This window comes from Strix uralensis, chromosome 5 (genome assembly GCF_047716275.1).
Source record: "Strix uralensis isolate ZFMK-TIS-50842 chromosome 5, bStrUra1, whole genome shotgun sequence".
NCBI classification, from domain to species: domain Eukaryota; kingdom Metazoa; phylum Chordata; class Aves; order Strigiformes; family Strigidae; genus Strix; species Strix uralensis.
Genome location: NC_133976.1, coordinates 16,337,821 through 16,352,538, shown reverse-complemented (window position 1 = coordinate 16,352,538; position 14,718 = coordinate 16,337,821). Strand labels below are relative to the sequence as shown.

General features: G+C 43.2%; 1 protein-coding gene across 1 annotated transcript in view; it reads left to right on the top strand.

Annotated features, from left to right (window-relative positions):
* LAMB4 (laminin subunit beta 4) overlaps positions 1-14,718 on the top strand; it is a 43,099-nt gene that overhangs the window by 13,038 nt on the left and 15,343 nt on the right. Inside the window, exons 10-23 of the mRNA XM_074870001.1 lie at positions 1-142; positions 952-1,061; positions 1,543-1,622; positions 2,608-2,758; positions 3,532-3,663; positions 4,416-4,601; positions 5,763-5,884; positions 6,591-6,711; positions 7,691-7,868; positions 9,246-9,389; positions 9,615-9,846; positions 11,433-11,590; positions 13,167-13,391; positions 14,483-14,703. The exon at positions 1-142 is cut by the window's left edge and continues 38 nt beyond it. Coding sequence (XP_074726102.1) covers positions 1-142; positions 952-1,061; positions 1,543-1,622; positions 2,608-2,758; positions 3,532-3,663; positions 4,416-4,601; positions 5,763-5,884; positions 6,591-6,711; positions 7,691-7,868; positions 9,246-9,389; positions 9,615-9,846; positions 11,433-11,590; positions 13,167-13,391; positions 14,483-14,703 — 2,202 coding nt within the window. The remainder of the gene's footprint in view (positions 143-951; positions 1,062-1,542; positions 1,623-2,607; positions 2,759-3,531; positions 3,664-4,415; positions 4,602-5,762; positions 5,885-6,590; positions 6,712-7,690; positions 7,869-9,245; positions 9,390-9,614; positions 9,847-11,432; positions 11,591-13,166; positions 13,392-14,482; positions 14,704-14,718) is intronic.

Here is a 14,718-nt window from a genome sequence, read left to right as displayed (position 1 = left end):
GTGTGCGAGAGCCACACAGATCCTGCTCTGGGAACGGTCGCAGGCCGGTGCCCTTGCAAGGAGAACGTGGAGGGTGTCCACTGTGACAAGTGCAGGGCGAACTACTATGGGCTGAGCGGCAGTAACCCTCTGGGCTGCCAACGTACGTAAACCACCTCTTTTATTCTTCTTTTCAAAGCATTGTTAAGAGATGGAGGTAGTTTAACACACAGATGCACACTCTAATGCACTACCCACTTCATAAAATAACCAGTTGCCTACCATAATTTAATGTCAATGTAATTTAATGTTCCTGGTGCAGCATCTGAGACTGAAAAGATGCAAAATCAGTTGCAGAATACATAGTATACTGTAATAGATCAGGCTGTTGTTAATAGAAGGATTGTTAATATGCAATTTACTTTAAAAGGGAGATTAAAACACATGAAGATTATTTTAGCATCAAAATCAACATAGAGGGGTGAATGAAAAACCACAGATGGGCTGTCAGGATAGTTAGACTCTGCACTGCACAGTGCAGTGTTGAGATGGCAGGAGCTGCTGCCTTGCCATGAGAGCTTCCAGCCAGCCGTTCCTCTGAGAGAGGATGGCTGAAAAACACATCCCGCCCCTACCCAGGCGCACTGTGGGGTTGGGAGCACGTTGTGCCCACAGCATGGTACTCGTCAACATGCATGGACTGTGCAGTGTGGATCAGCAGACAGCAAGCCACCACATCGGACTTCTGCCAGTGCCCCTGCTCCCCCAGAGAGGGTACCCACTGAGGAAGCGAGCCGTTCCCCGAGGGCACTCTGAGGGCTGCAGGGCTCCAGGGCATGTCCATCTGCAGAGCATCCGTCCGTCCGGAAGGCGAAGAGTGCCTATCATGCTGATGCCACATCTAAAGAAAACGCCAGTCCTGCTGCCATTAGTGGGGCCTGCAGTGGTAACTGCGCATTTCTCTCCCTCCAGCCTGCGACTGTGATCCCTCCGGCAGTTTGCCCTTCTCCATCTGTGATCCTGCCACAGGACAGTGCCTCTGCCAGCAGTTCGCCACAGGGCAACGCTGTGAAAAATGCGTTGTATGTACTCAGTTTTTGTTATTACTTCTGTATGTGGTTTTAGAAGCCTTCTCTCTCGTCTCCCACCTTTTCATTGCCAGACAAGTAAACAATTAGTCAAAATTCAAAATAATTTTACAGCTGTATGCTCCCATTTTGCATCACACATCTGGTTCTTTTTTACTGCTTGCAAACATTTGTGCAATCAAATTGCACTAGGAGGAGCACTCCCAGGAAGGAAAGGAAATGCAGAATCATGTCCTCAAGCTATCTTTGCTGTTTACATAGCAACTTGCTTGCAAAAATTGGTAAATATCCAGCTGTTCTTGTGGTGGCTGAGCACCCATGCAATCTGATAAGAGAAACAACATCTCATGGCCAAGCACAGGCAGCAGCACTGGTAGTGCTCCAGAGCATCATTCATCCAGGGAAATAAGTTCTGTTGTGCTTTACATACTTAAATATTTGCTGTAAAAAATCTTTCACTTTCTTTTTATCCCAGGTAGGATACTGGGGTCTTGGCAACAGCTTATATGGCTGTTCTCCATGTGACTGTGATATTGGTGGATCCCAGAATAATGTGTAAGTTAATGTTCTTCAAGTTCTTTCTTGGTTCTAATTTTTATGAACTCTTAGGCTTGATTTTCTGATTTGGTTAATAGAATCTCAGTATAAATGGGAAAATAGTCTGTAGATGTAATTTCATCATACACAAACAGTGTAAAGTCAGATTGGGATTTTGTAAATTTATTTGTGGTAAGGGGATTTACCTTTTTCCTTTGAAGCCAGCTTTGAATCAGCTTGAGCCAAGACTTGTTTCATATGAAATATAAACTGTATGGCTTGAGAGAACCAGAGGACCTAATATTAATAGAAATTAGAAGTAAGAGGTGACATTTTTAATTTAGCTTCTTACATCTAATTAAAAGCTAGAAAGATCTTGATTTTTTCTGACTTACTGGCTAGTATTCAAAATATATAATTTTAGAAGCAAGTTTGGTTTCAGTTGAGGTCCCCCAGAAGTCTGTTGGGTGGGGGTTTTCACTACTGCTGTTAGTCCTCAGACATAGGAACACATAGTCCGATGATGCAGAGCAGGTAAAAAGCAAGTAATCATCTGACGTGTTAAATAGGACTGTAAGTATATGAAAACTACCACATTGCATCAAATCAGAGGTCCTTCTGATCTCATTGTCCTGCCTCCAAAATTGCAGGTGATAGATGCTTAAGTATAGTGATAGATACAGTAATAGAGAAACAGATATAAGAAATGGATACAGGAATAGATAGTAATGGATGCTCAGGAAACAAAAGTGCTTCAGCTATGGAATGGACAGAAAAAGACAAAACATGTCATGTCTCCTAAGTGATGAAAAAGTAGCATCGTATAAATCCAGCATCAGAAACAGAGGGGGTGGGTGGTAGGAAGAAGTTTAATAGGAGAAGCAATCCAACAATGGAATAAATGAAACAAAATTCAAACAAGCATAGAGCTGAGTTTCTCTCCTGCTGTGAGGACCCAGCCATGCTGCACTCTGATGTCCACCTTTACCAACTCTCACCTTAGGTGTTCACCAAAGGATGGTCAGTGCAAGTGTCTTCCCAACATCGTGAGCCGCCAGTGTAATGAGCCAGCCCCAGGCTACTTCTTTTTACCTCTGGATTATTATATTTATGAAGCTGAGCATGCAAAGCCCCTTTCTGGCTCTGCACCCTTGGTACGTAGTTGGCTTTTTAGGTGTTGTACTGAGAGGGGATCCATGCAGTGGTGGCACGGGAGCCAAGGCTGAGGAGAGGAGCCCTTGCTCAGGGAGCAGTGATCTAGCATGAATTAGAGAAAATAATTTAATTATTTAAATTAGAGGAAATTGTTTGAGTTGCCAACAGCTATCACAAACCGTGGTATTTCTGGGAATCTCCAACAGGGGAAGAATCAAATTCCTCTCTGCTCCATTGGACTCATTCCTGCTGCCTTACATAATGGCACTGATTGTAGCCCAATTTCCTCAAGAATTTGGCATCCATCTGCAATGTTTTTAGAAAAATTAATTTGTATTTATTTTTTTTCCCCTCAACACGTGGGTAATTGTTCCCCAAGCAGAGTACAAGTCTGGAATGCATCCCTTCCGCTGCCTATGTTTTTACTAATATTTCTTCTCCAGTGTATTGTCCAGGAGCTTATAGAGAAGGAATAATAATGTTTATTTGCAGGTCACATCCCCAAATATTTAGCTATGATTGCAACCAGTAATCATCCTACAGTCCAATAATTAAATGGAAAACAGATGTCTGGGACATAGCTTATGAGAGGAAGTGCAAGTTAATTTTAAGAGAGTGAGGGAAAAAGGTTTCCAGCAGCTGCTAGGCCATAGTTTAGAGTTTCACCTAGCAGAGAATAGAGCTTGTTTTAAGAATGTGGATTTTCATTCAGCTTCTTACCTACCCCTCAGAACTGTTAAGACGGTGCTGCTCCTCTCTCATTACTTCATAGGTTAAACCAAGCACTCTTCCAAGATGTGACATCTACTTCCAGAAGCAAGGCTATGAGTTCATGATTGAAAATGGAAAGATTGTATTAAACAGGAGCAAGAAACGAAGTGTAAGAAAATCTGGACTGGAACAGGTAGATTGGTACTTGAATAGTTCCTTAAGATTACACCATATACTAAAATTTTATTTTGCAACAGAGGGCAAGGAAATGTCTGAGCACATGGGATTCACAGTCCTAGGTATTACAATCCTGACACAAGTTAAATCAATTTTTCTGCTAGGCAGTTGGGCTGGACATTTTATAGTTCACACTGACAGGTTTGCTCTGCTATGTCCAGTGCCATTGTAGAATCAGGTTCAATTAATTTTTTAGAAGAGCCCCCATGAAAGGTAAAATCTTTTTTTGTTGTTGTTTTGCTTGAAAGACATTTCCAACATTTTCCATTTTCCAACAAGTTTACCAAGACATTAACATGGTACCTACTGCATATAAATGCTGTCAGCTTTGTCATTGTAAGTATTGATATTTATTTATTCAGTTTATAATGAAGAGTCCAGCCATGTATGAAATCAAACTTAATTTGTTTAAGGTTTGCAATGTGAATGCTTGGAGATGCTAAATATACAGAGATGGATGGATTATTCTAGTCCCTCTCATTGCTGTTGTTGCAAAGCTATAGGAAGCTTTTCTTTGTACGTGACCCTAAACATCCTACATTTGGGAGAGTTTTTAGATTGTCAATCTCAAGCTTGTCAGAAAATGAGGCTGACTGATGGCCGAAATAAGTAAACAACATGGCAAAAATATTTCTTTTCTTTTTTCTGAGTTTGTTTTTTTGTAATTTGACTCTGTGTGTTGTTGAAAATGTCAGTATATCTTTGCAGGGTGCAATGCAGTTTGGACAGGACTCGGCTGTGGCGGTGGTTTTCAGGCAGCCCAGCGCTGGTCGGTCTGTCACATGGACAGGACCCGGCTTTGCCCGTGTTCCCAGCGGAGCTGGGCTGAGATTTGCCATCAACAACGTTCCCTTTGCTATGGACTTTGATATCACAATTCGTTATGAGCCTGAGGTACTTTTAATGTCTGTGTGTCTTGCGATGTTGTGATAGACGCAGGGTCTATCTTGTCAATAATAGGATGCAGCAACTTGTCCCACTCTTTACATTTAAAATTAAAATTTTTTGCCTTTTCATCCTTATCAACCAGGTAACATGCTCTCCGCTGATCCCCCTAACCCTTTCCACTCAAATCTGAAAAATCTGAAAAATCTGAAAAAGTGTTTTCTAAGCATCAATGAAGGTTTCATCTTCTGGAGTTCCTCTTTTGGTACCTTTGCTTGCACTGGACTTTTGTTCCCAAATCAGATACAGGCAAAATCCAGCTCCTTTTAGAGGGGCATTTCTGGGCAGGAAAATGTGCACAGACAAGAGTGATCTGAGGAGATATTTATCCAGGGCTTTTGCAGACATCCAGCTTTCCAGTTGCTCCAGCTGGGCTCTGAGATGTGTGAAAATTGTAGGAAAATAGCCAAAATCTTATTTTTTGCCGGAACAAAATTTCTCAATGATGAAGACATGGCTAGGGAAATCTGTTAACCCAAATTTAGTGAAACCCAAGTCCGCATCCATGTTTTCAGAAACACAGTTTTTTCAGTACTGGTATTTGTACATGCCTTACTCTTTCGCTTTGCAGCTCCCTGGGACAATCTCACCACTTGAGATCCTCCTTCTGTCTATCGCATTCTGTTCTCTTACTTTCATTCTCAGGCAAACAAACCTCCCAGTGTCTTAAAACATGAGAACAATTTTGCAGTGGGCTGGTTTGATGTAGCTTTTTCCTTCTAAGGATTAAACAGTTGAATTTTAAAGACTTTTGTTACAAAGTCTTTTATGTTTGTTATTCCTTATTAAATGTGAGAGGAGGCAGATAATGAAGGATATCTCTAGGACAACACTGTGCTAAGAAAGGAAACAACTCCAATTACTTTAACAGAGCTGTTTCCATTTGCACCAGATGAGGTCCTATTTCCATCTCTGCTCTTCAATTAGTCATTGCAAATACAATGCATTTTTCACAAATAACATTTTTTTTAGTCCTGTAAAGAACAAAGAGAAAATTTGTTTTGTCACTGCAGTGTGCAATCATTCAGATGGCTTTTGTTAAGCCTGGCAAAGAGGAAGTGGGTTTTTCAGATATAAAAAATGACCATAATTTTTGTCCTTTGTTTACAGTCCTTGGAAGACTGGCTAGCAAGTGTTGCTGTCCAGCCCGCTGGTGTTTTGTCAAGTCAACACTGCAAAAACAAGGGCTTTTCACAGGAGCCACATGCGTTGCCTCTCCCAGCAACAAAGAGGTCTGACTATTCCTGTCCTTTCACCTATAGATTTTCTGTACAAATCTTCTACTAAAGCACTGCAGAGCATAAATGTGTGGGAAAGTGGGAATATTAGAAACACATGTGTGGCCTTTCCTATTGCTGTCACACCACAATACCATGTAGGCTTTAAGGAAGAGTCTGATGCCCCAGTCCTCAGGCTGGCAAAGGTTTATCCAAGCCAGGAAAGCAGCCTGAGATCCGGCTGGGTTTAGCTGTTGCTTTGGCGAAGATCCAACTGCAGATATTTCAGTATAGAATGGAAATATGGACTTAAAGTCACTGTCCTAGCCTATTTTCAAAACCAGCTTTTCACCCTGGACCTATGTAAAGAATAGAGAGTAGCCAAGAGGATGTGACTGAAGTCTTTATCAAACAGGAACAGGAAAGGACAAAAATGAACAGTAAGCTGCAAATTCCTTTGCTTGAAGTAGTAAAACCTGCCATTTTCAGTTTAGTCTCACCAGGTTTAGATTGCACTTGGTGAATCATCCAGGCAGAAGTCATGCAGCTTTCCCAAAGCCTGCAAGCAGCAGGGCTGGGTGTGCTCCCCACAGCGGCAAGGCCTGCTCAGGGCTGCAGGTGTTAGGATGCAGGCACAGAGGGGAGGGAGAGCTCACAGCATCCCCTGAACTTGCCTTGTCCTGACTCCTGGATATAACTGTGCTTCATTTCTGCTAAACAGGATTGCAATTCTGAAAACTCCAGTCTGCCTGGAGACGGGAACAGAATATTCTGTGGATGTGTATTTTTCTCATCCCTCTCCTTCTGACCCAAAGGCAAAATCGTTCATCTTGATTGACTCCGTGAGTAGTTCTGTCACAAATCCCTTGAGGCTGTATTTATACCAGTGTGATTTTTTTTTTTTACATAGACTTACTCAAAATATATTAAAATCATTTATAGTGTGTTTTAATAGAAATCCAGGGAAGTGTGCTTCTGCTTACCTCCATTGGCACTGTGTTTGCATGTTTTTGTATGGAAAGACAGAACTGTATCTGTTTTAATTTTCATGGAGCAATAGCATAATAGCTCCTCAAGTCATCCTTGTTGAGTATGCTAATAGTCAGAGGATGTTTATCTGTTGCTCATTTATTATGACCACACTGCACATATGCTGACAAGATGCTGTGGTTAGGGATATAAATTCATGCAATTCTTCATCACTTAGGTTTTTTTAAAATCTCTATAATTTGTCTGAATCTAATTAAAAAATCATGGATATATTTAAAGATGACATTGGAAAAGTAAAATTAGTTCTGTACTTTCCTGGGAATCAGGTCCAGACATTTCCCAAGTTTCCACCAAGTCAGGAACTGGGTGTTAGTCTTGGGTCCTTCTCTTGAGAAAAATATTTTTAAGTCCATTCCTCTAATTACTTCTGTAGAACTGGACCTGACAAGGGCTGGCCATACTTGGACATAGAACCTTCAGCTGATTTTTCTCTGTCTCGGCAATACAAGTAAAAATTTTGGCCAGATACTGCTTTCGGAGTCATCAACATGGCACCTCGTAGAAGCAAAAACAGTTCTGAGCGTATATCTGAGGTCTTATTATAATCCAACTCTTTTATACACAGTCTCTTTTATTTTAAGAACTCGGGGAATGTCTAGACCATCAGAATAAATGTGAATTTAGATGACTGAGCAGCACAATGAAAGATTTGGAAACACGGTGCTCCAGGCCTCTGTCCTTGCAATGCAGAGCGCAGTAAGAGAATGTGGGAAATTCTGGTTTTCAGTATGTCTAAGCAAAAATATTTTCCTTTCCCTCTTAATGCCAAAGCTTGGACTTATTCCCAGAATCGGCTCCATGGAGAACTTTTGCAGTGAAAAGGATTTAGATGAGTACCAGAAGTATCACTGTATTGAAATTGCATCAGAAGTTGGACCTCATGTCCTGCCCGAAGCGTGCGCACGGCTCATAGTGAGCATGTCAGCCCGTATTCACAACGGTGCCGTCGGTAAGGAGCAACTTGCACAGGCAGCTCTTTTGGACAGTTACTGGTTTTCCCTTGAGTTTGTAAGATATATTGACTGGAGAACTCTCAGCCCATGGTGGTGTAGGTAAGTGAAGCCAGTCAGCATGTGGTATGTATGGACATGTGGGATACGTCCTGCTGAACGCTGAGTGCGCTGCAAACACCTTTTGGTGACATGGCTCTTGGAGTCCATCACACCTGATGAGCTTCATGAAGCAGCATGACAAGGACCATGGCAGTGTTTGTCTGTTTTCTGAAGAGCATTTCAGTCAGATGCAGATTCACCAGATGGCCAAAGCAATAACTTTCCTGTTTTTCTGGCTGCTGTAAAATAACAGAGGAGGTTTTAAGCGCTCTCCCTGGATGCTGCAGGCCAGCTGGATGCACTGGTAGGACTCCAGGCATGATGACACGCAAGCTGATGTGCTGGAGGAGATTCACCAAGAAAACCTTGGTGGTGTCCCAGCAAGAGGGCAGTGACAGGTGGGGTTTGAAGGCCCAGGCAGTCTCCTGGATCCACCACAGAAAGGGCAGCTGGGCTCAGTGGCTCAGGAGACTTCCCTACTGTTGGGCCCAGAGAAATGGAGCTTCTCTGCATTTAGAGTAACAGGAGGAGCCTTTCTGGACAACTTTGGTGGCCAGCTCCTTTCAGGGATCCTTGCCTCAAATGAACCTGATAGCATCTGCTTGGTTTGGGCTATTTTCAGAAGGACCAATGCCTCACTCACACATCATCTGATGTGGTCATGGCTATGCAACCACAGATTCCCCCTCATTTAAGGTTGGGCTGTGCTGACTCCCCATTAGTCCAATTCCCATAGTGATGGGATTCTCCCAATGAAACATGGCACTTTGGCTTTCTAGTGCTGTCATATGAGCATTCTGGACAAACATCTTCTGTGAGATAGCAGACCAGCTCCACTCAGCAAGTTAGTCCAAGGTGTCCAGAAAGCAGCAAACAATACGCAGGTGCATGCCATCTAAATACTGCTTGCAAGTTATGTCCAGTGCTTCAGCTAGACATAGATATATATCAAACCCTGCTAGACTTCAGGATATCTCCATTTTGGATTGACATTTTGCTATGCCCTCTTTTGTCCTATCCCAAATACTTGCTGAAAGCAGTGCCCTGAATGTGGCAGCTTCAACACTGAGACTTGTGCTGGTGCCTGATAAGCCAACACCATTGATGCTACAGCATCAAATAATTCAAGCCATGGCCATCAGTGGATAGTGAACCCCTGATGAGAATAATCAAGCTCTTTGCTACCTATTTTTAAGTGTAAAACCTGAAAGTTTATGACAGCAGTCACACTCTTTTATAACCAAGACTGTTTTGATTTTCTTTCCCCTTGTCAGCGTGTAAGTGCAATCCCCAAGGGTCACTGAATGCCAGCTGCAGTAAACTGGGAGGCCAGTGTCAGTGCAAAGCCAACGTTGTGGGACGCTGCTGTGACACCTGCTCTGCGGGCAGCTATGGCTTCGGCTTCCATGGCTGCTATGGTGAGTACTTGGCAGCCAGCACCACTACCAGTATCTGGCTCTTCATGCATACCCTAACTTTTTAGGGCTTTGAATCCATGATTATATGTGAAGCAATATAAAAAATGGTTCAGAAATAATGAATTTTCCATCCCTGCTGCTTCCACTGCCTTTGAGCAGTGTCAGTGATGAGTGGGGTTGGTGGGAATACGTTCAGGACCCAGCTTTGCTTTCGGTGTTTTCCAGCATGCGAGTGCCACCCGCAAGGCTCACTGAGCACGCTGTGCGACCAGGTGACGGGCCAGTGCTCCTGCCGCCGGGAGGTGGATGGTCAGCGCTGCAGCCGATGTCTGGCTGGGTATTTTGGATTTCCCCACTGCCGTCCTTGCCCGTGTAATGGCTATGCAGAGCTTTGTGACCCGGTGACCGGAGTGTGCCTGAACTGCCACAGCTTTACAACTGGAAGCCATTGTGAAAGGTAAGTTGGTGAACAGCACTGCAAAGCTCACCCAAACATGAAACGTGTGTAGCTGGGGCCCCACCTAGATCCCCATGAATGCATCAGTGACCTTAACTGGAAACACATACCTAAATCCAGGATTAAATTGGGCCTAGCTGCTGAATGGCAGGTACCTGTTGGTTTGGCAAATGCATATAATGGTTGTGGGAGGACTGTGGGCACAGCATGCATGCAGCATTGCAGTGGGCTCCCTGCAAGAAGGTGTTTGAGACATGGGTGCCATGGCACCATGTGCTTGGAGAAATGTGCAAAGCACTGTGTATGAGATGATACACTGACTCCTGCCAGCTTTTAAATTGCCAAGAGGCTAACCTGATGCTGAATACTCATTTTAATACCTGCAATTATCTCTGAGGAGCTTAAATAAACATGCCCTTTTTGCTGGTTCATATTATTTCCATATGACCAGCAAATGACTTTTCTCATGTGTTTCAGCTCTGTTCAAAACAGTGCTCCTCTTTTTTATTCTACACACTGGCAGCAGTATCCCAGTTCAACATGGACATCAGAGTTAAATTCATTAGCTGTTTAGTTTAGTTTGGCTGGATAGTACCTTGTAATTCATTTTTAAGAGGATTTCCCCATGAAACCTACTGAGCTTTTCTTGCAGTGCTTTTGGACAATACAGCCTTTGGCTATTGTGCTTGTAGGTGGCAAATAGATTAAAAATGGGAGACTGAAATACTTGCCCTGTGCCTCTGCAGGAGCTCCAGACCTTGGGGCAAGGATAATCAAATAGCCAAGACTTTTAGCCTGGCTTGTATACATATAGAGAATTGTGTTCTCATTTGCCATAGTAAAGCAGATCAAAGACTGAGGATGCTTCAGAAGCCGCTGCGTTGCCGCAGATGCAGGGCCATGGTGGGCTGGGACATGGAGGTGGTGGTGGCAGGCAGGATGGTGGAGATGGCTGAGCCCTCAGGGAGCCCCCAAAGCCCCCCGCCTCTCTGGGTAACAGCAGAGCCACCACTGCCTTGAAACAGCCATCACCCCAGGTCTGCAGAACACATCAGACAGAGCATGGCTGATTACAATTCATATGCTACATCTAAAATATGCAATATTATCTGAGTGCTCTGAACGAATCATTGCTTTTTTGCCCACGCCAGGACTTTCTACTGCCATGCCAACCACTCTTTGTGTACGTGTATGGAAATAGATTAATATATGTGGTGATAGGTGAATATACAGAAATTTTACATGGCAGCTTTTAGCTGTCTGTGCGGACCATGTGTGATATGTCGTATGTTTACATTGTCATTTAGATTAAAATTGTTCCAGAGTAGGTGAAAGTCTTCAGCAATATTCCCTGGAAAGAAACCATATGGGTTTTTTCCTTTTTGCTCCAGATTTTGGGCATGCAGCTCTGATTTTCTATTTTAGACCAGCTTTGAACCTTGGTATATCTGTACCAGTTAATGGGGATAGCATTACAATGACCTGGAATGTTAAATTAATTATGCATACATATAAATTGATTCACCTGCAGGGACCGAAAGGAATATTTGACAATTTCTGCTGCTTTGTGTTGACTGCTTTGACAGGTGCATGGATGGCTATTATGGAAACCCTCTGAAGGGAGAACCCTGCCACCCATGCATGTGCCCAGGGGCACCTACAAGCAATAGGTATTTTGCGCGTTCCTGTTACCAGGACTCCCAGTCTGCACAACTAGTCTGCAATTGTCTCGAGGGATATTCAGGTACAAAGCAAAATAAGGACTGGTTTTGCTTCATTAAAATTAATGTAAGAGAGAAAAATGACCATCCTCTGTCCATCCTCTGTTCAGAAATACAAGCGAGGTAATGATAATAGGTAAGAAAAGTTAACACTCAAATTTACTGAAATGAGGTGGGGAAGTCCTGACTGAGAAGTGTGGGAATTGTGCAATTAGTGTTTGAAAAAGGGATTCACCTGCGTGGGTACAGTGAAGCCATTAAATAATCTGATGGCACTCTCTGGAAACCTCCTCCTTCCCAGGGGCACTACACTAACCTGGTGGGGCGAAGCGGGGAGAACTGCAGTTGCTTGTTACCTCTGAAAAACAAGCACTGGAAGCCCAAATTGGAAAGAATAGGGCATCAAAAAGAGCTGATAAGATTTCCTAATCAGAGAAAATTTTTCTTCATATAGAGGAATCTTGCTTTGATGTTATGCCCAAAAGGGACTGTTTCACCATTCAAATGTTCACTTTAGAAATGAGGTTTCCATTCTCAGCTGTCTCAAATGCAGCAAACTGATGCTTTGCTTCCTAAGAGCCCATTGACTTAGCTTGAATTTCTGCAGGGAAAACTGAAGATATTTCCCTCCCCCTGGGCACTGGAAGGGTCTCCAGTGATGGAAGCAAACCCTAATGGGAAACACTGCCAAAAACTAAACCAATGCTGTCATCTTTGCTTAGGCCAGCTTCCTTTAAAAGTCAAGAGCAATTTTGCTTGAGTAATTGCTATAGGGCCAAAATGATCCTTGTTGGTACTCACCTAGGGGACTTCTGTCCTCACAAACCACTGCAATCCTCAGTTCTGGACTTTCTCCTGCTCCTGCCCAGCAAAGGCTCTTGAACACCGCTGTGGCACCAGGCTCACTTCCTCAGACGTTGTGAAAGGCTCTGGTTCTGAGGACCATGGCGAAGGAGCATCCTTGGTTGAGAATGAGCCAGTGGATGAGGTCTCAGCAACACCAGCCTGCCCAGAAAGGTTTCTGAGATGCAGAGAGGTAGCACTCCAATCAGGGCAGGCATTGGGATGACATGCAGAAGTAATTGCAATGCCAGCAAGCAAGGACAGGGCATCCCAGAGTTTGTCTGACCTCCCAAGGATCCTCCATGGGGTTGCAGAAAGGAGGGCAGGTCTGACAGACTCTGAGTTGCTCCAGTAAAGGGCACTCCCCACCTTCCCATGCTGCTATCAGGGTGAAGGCCTCAGGAAAAATCCTGCAAATATGGCCAACCCTGACTACTGACACTGAAAGGTCTTTGATGGAAAAAGATGTTTGGAGGTGTTATGTGAGAGGGTACCTATTTACTTCTACTGAAAGGACTTCCTTGGTAAGAACAACTTGGGATGAGGAGAGTGCGTTTCCATCAGATTTCAGTGGGGGAGATGTAATTTAAATTGATCATAGAATTAAAGGGCAACAGTCTCAAACAGGTGGATATTTTCCATTGGAAATGTGCATTTGAACAGATGGTCTGAATCTTTTAACAATGTTACTGGAAATTACATGTTTCACTTGAATTCCCATCAGCCAGCAAATATTTTTACCTTCCTCTCTGACAGGCGATCGGTGTGATGAGTGTCCTAGTGGGTTCTACAAAAACCCAGGCAGCCCCGGGCTTGACTGTGTGTCATGTCCCTGCAATAACAACATCGATGTGACAGACCCAGAGTCCTGTAACAGGGTCACCGGGGAATGCACCAAGTGTTTACACAACACCCATGGAGCAAACTGCCAGTTCTGCAAACCAGGGTATTTTGGCTCAGCCCTCAATCAAAACTGTCAAAGTAAGTAAGCAACAGCACTGCAACTGTATATTACTACCAAGAAAAGTTTTAAAGGAATTAGGCTATAGGGAGAGGTTAGCCCTTGGAGGGACAGTAAAACTAAAGCAGATCAATGGAGCAAAATATGAGAATACCAAATATATTTCAATTCAGTGATACAAATAACTGTTAATATGGCATCTATTAAATTGTCATTTAAGTCTCACTAAATCTCATACTGAATATCACTCTGAGGAAATACTAATTTGTGAAATGAAATCAGTACTCTCTGTTAGAAAAATAAATGTGCATTCAGCCCATTTAGGAAGGAATCAAAAGTAGAGGAATCAAAGATAATTGTTTATCCATGTTGCTGGCTGATGCCAACTAAGCAATGCTCAGTTAACCAGATGATCCCTTGCTGAGCTCTCTGCCTTACCAGTAGTTTTCATTAAGTGTCTAGAATGAGACTGTTCAGACAATTTCATAGACTCCATGAGGACACTGTCAATAACTCAGCACTTTTAACAGAAAGACAGGAGTGTAAGAAAAAGCAAGGCATAAGTTTCTTCCCAACATTTCTCAAAGACTATTTTCACAAATGTGCCTGATTGAGGGTCTAATTTCTACAGGTCAGACAATTACAGGTATTTTCAAGAAAGTCTTTTTCTGGGAATCTCTAGAATACAGTTCAAGCCCATTCCTTGTTCATTCTTGGAAGATGTCAGTTAGAAATGGTTGAGCAAGAACTTTTGGCTCCTCACAAGGAAGGCTTCTTATCTTACTTGGCTTACTGGAGTTTCCCACGCTAGATAGTGCCTACTGTAAATCAGCTTCTCCTTACCCAGCATATTTAACAATTCATTCTAATAAGATTCAGATTCACTATGTCTTCATTTTTTGTGCCTGTACTAAAAGTACTGACCGTTCCCAGCAAGTTTGTTGAAAGTGATATATAAGCTATGACTGAAAGATAGGTAAACTGTATGAGATTAAAAAAGTGTTCAAGATTACTAGAAGTAAACTTGCAAGATGGGCTTTATATACAGCTCTGGTTGTCCATCAACTGTCTATATTATCAACTGATGTAGTAATTGTCCTTCTTTTTCCAGGGTGCATGTGCAATCCGGTGGGTGTTGGCCCTGCCATGTGCCCAGGGGGGGACGCAGCCTGTCTGTGTGACCCAGCCACAGGAGCTTGCCCTTGCCTGCCTAACGTGGTGGGCGTTACATGTGACCAGTGTGCCTCTGGCTACTGGGACCTGGCTAGTGGAAAAGGATGTCAGATCTGTGACTGTGATCCAAAAAACTCCGAAAGCAACCAGTGCGACCAGGCAAGAAAATGATTC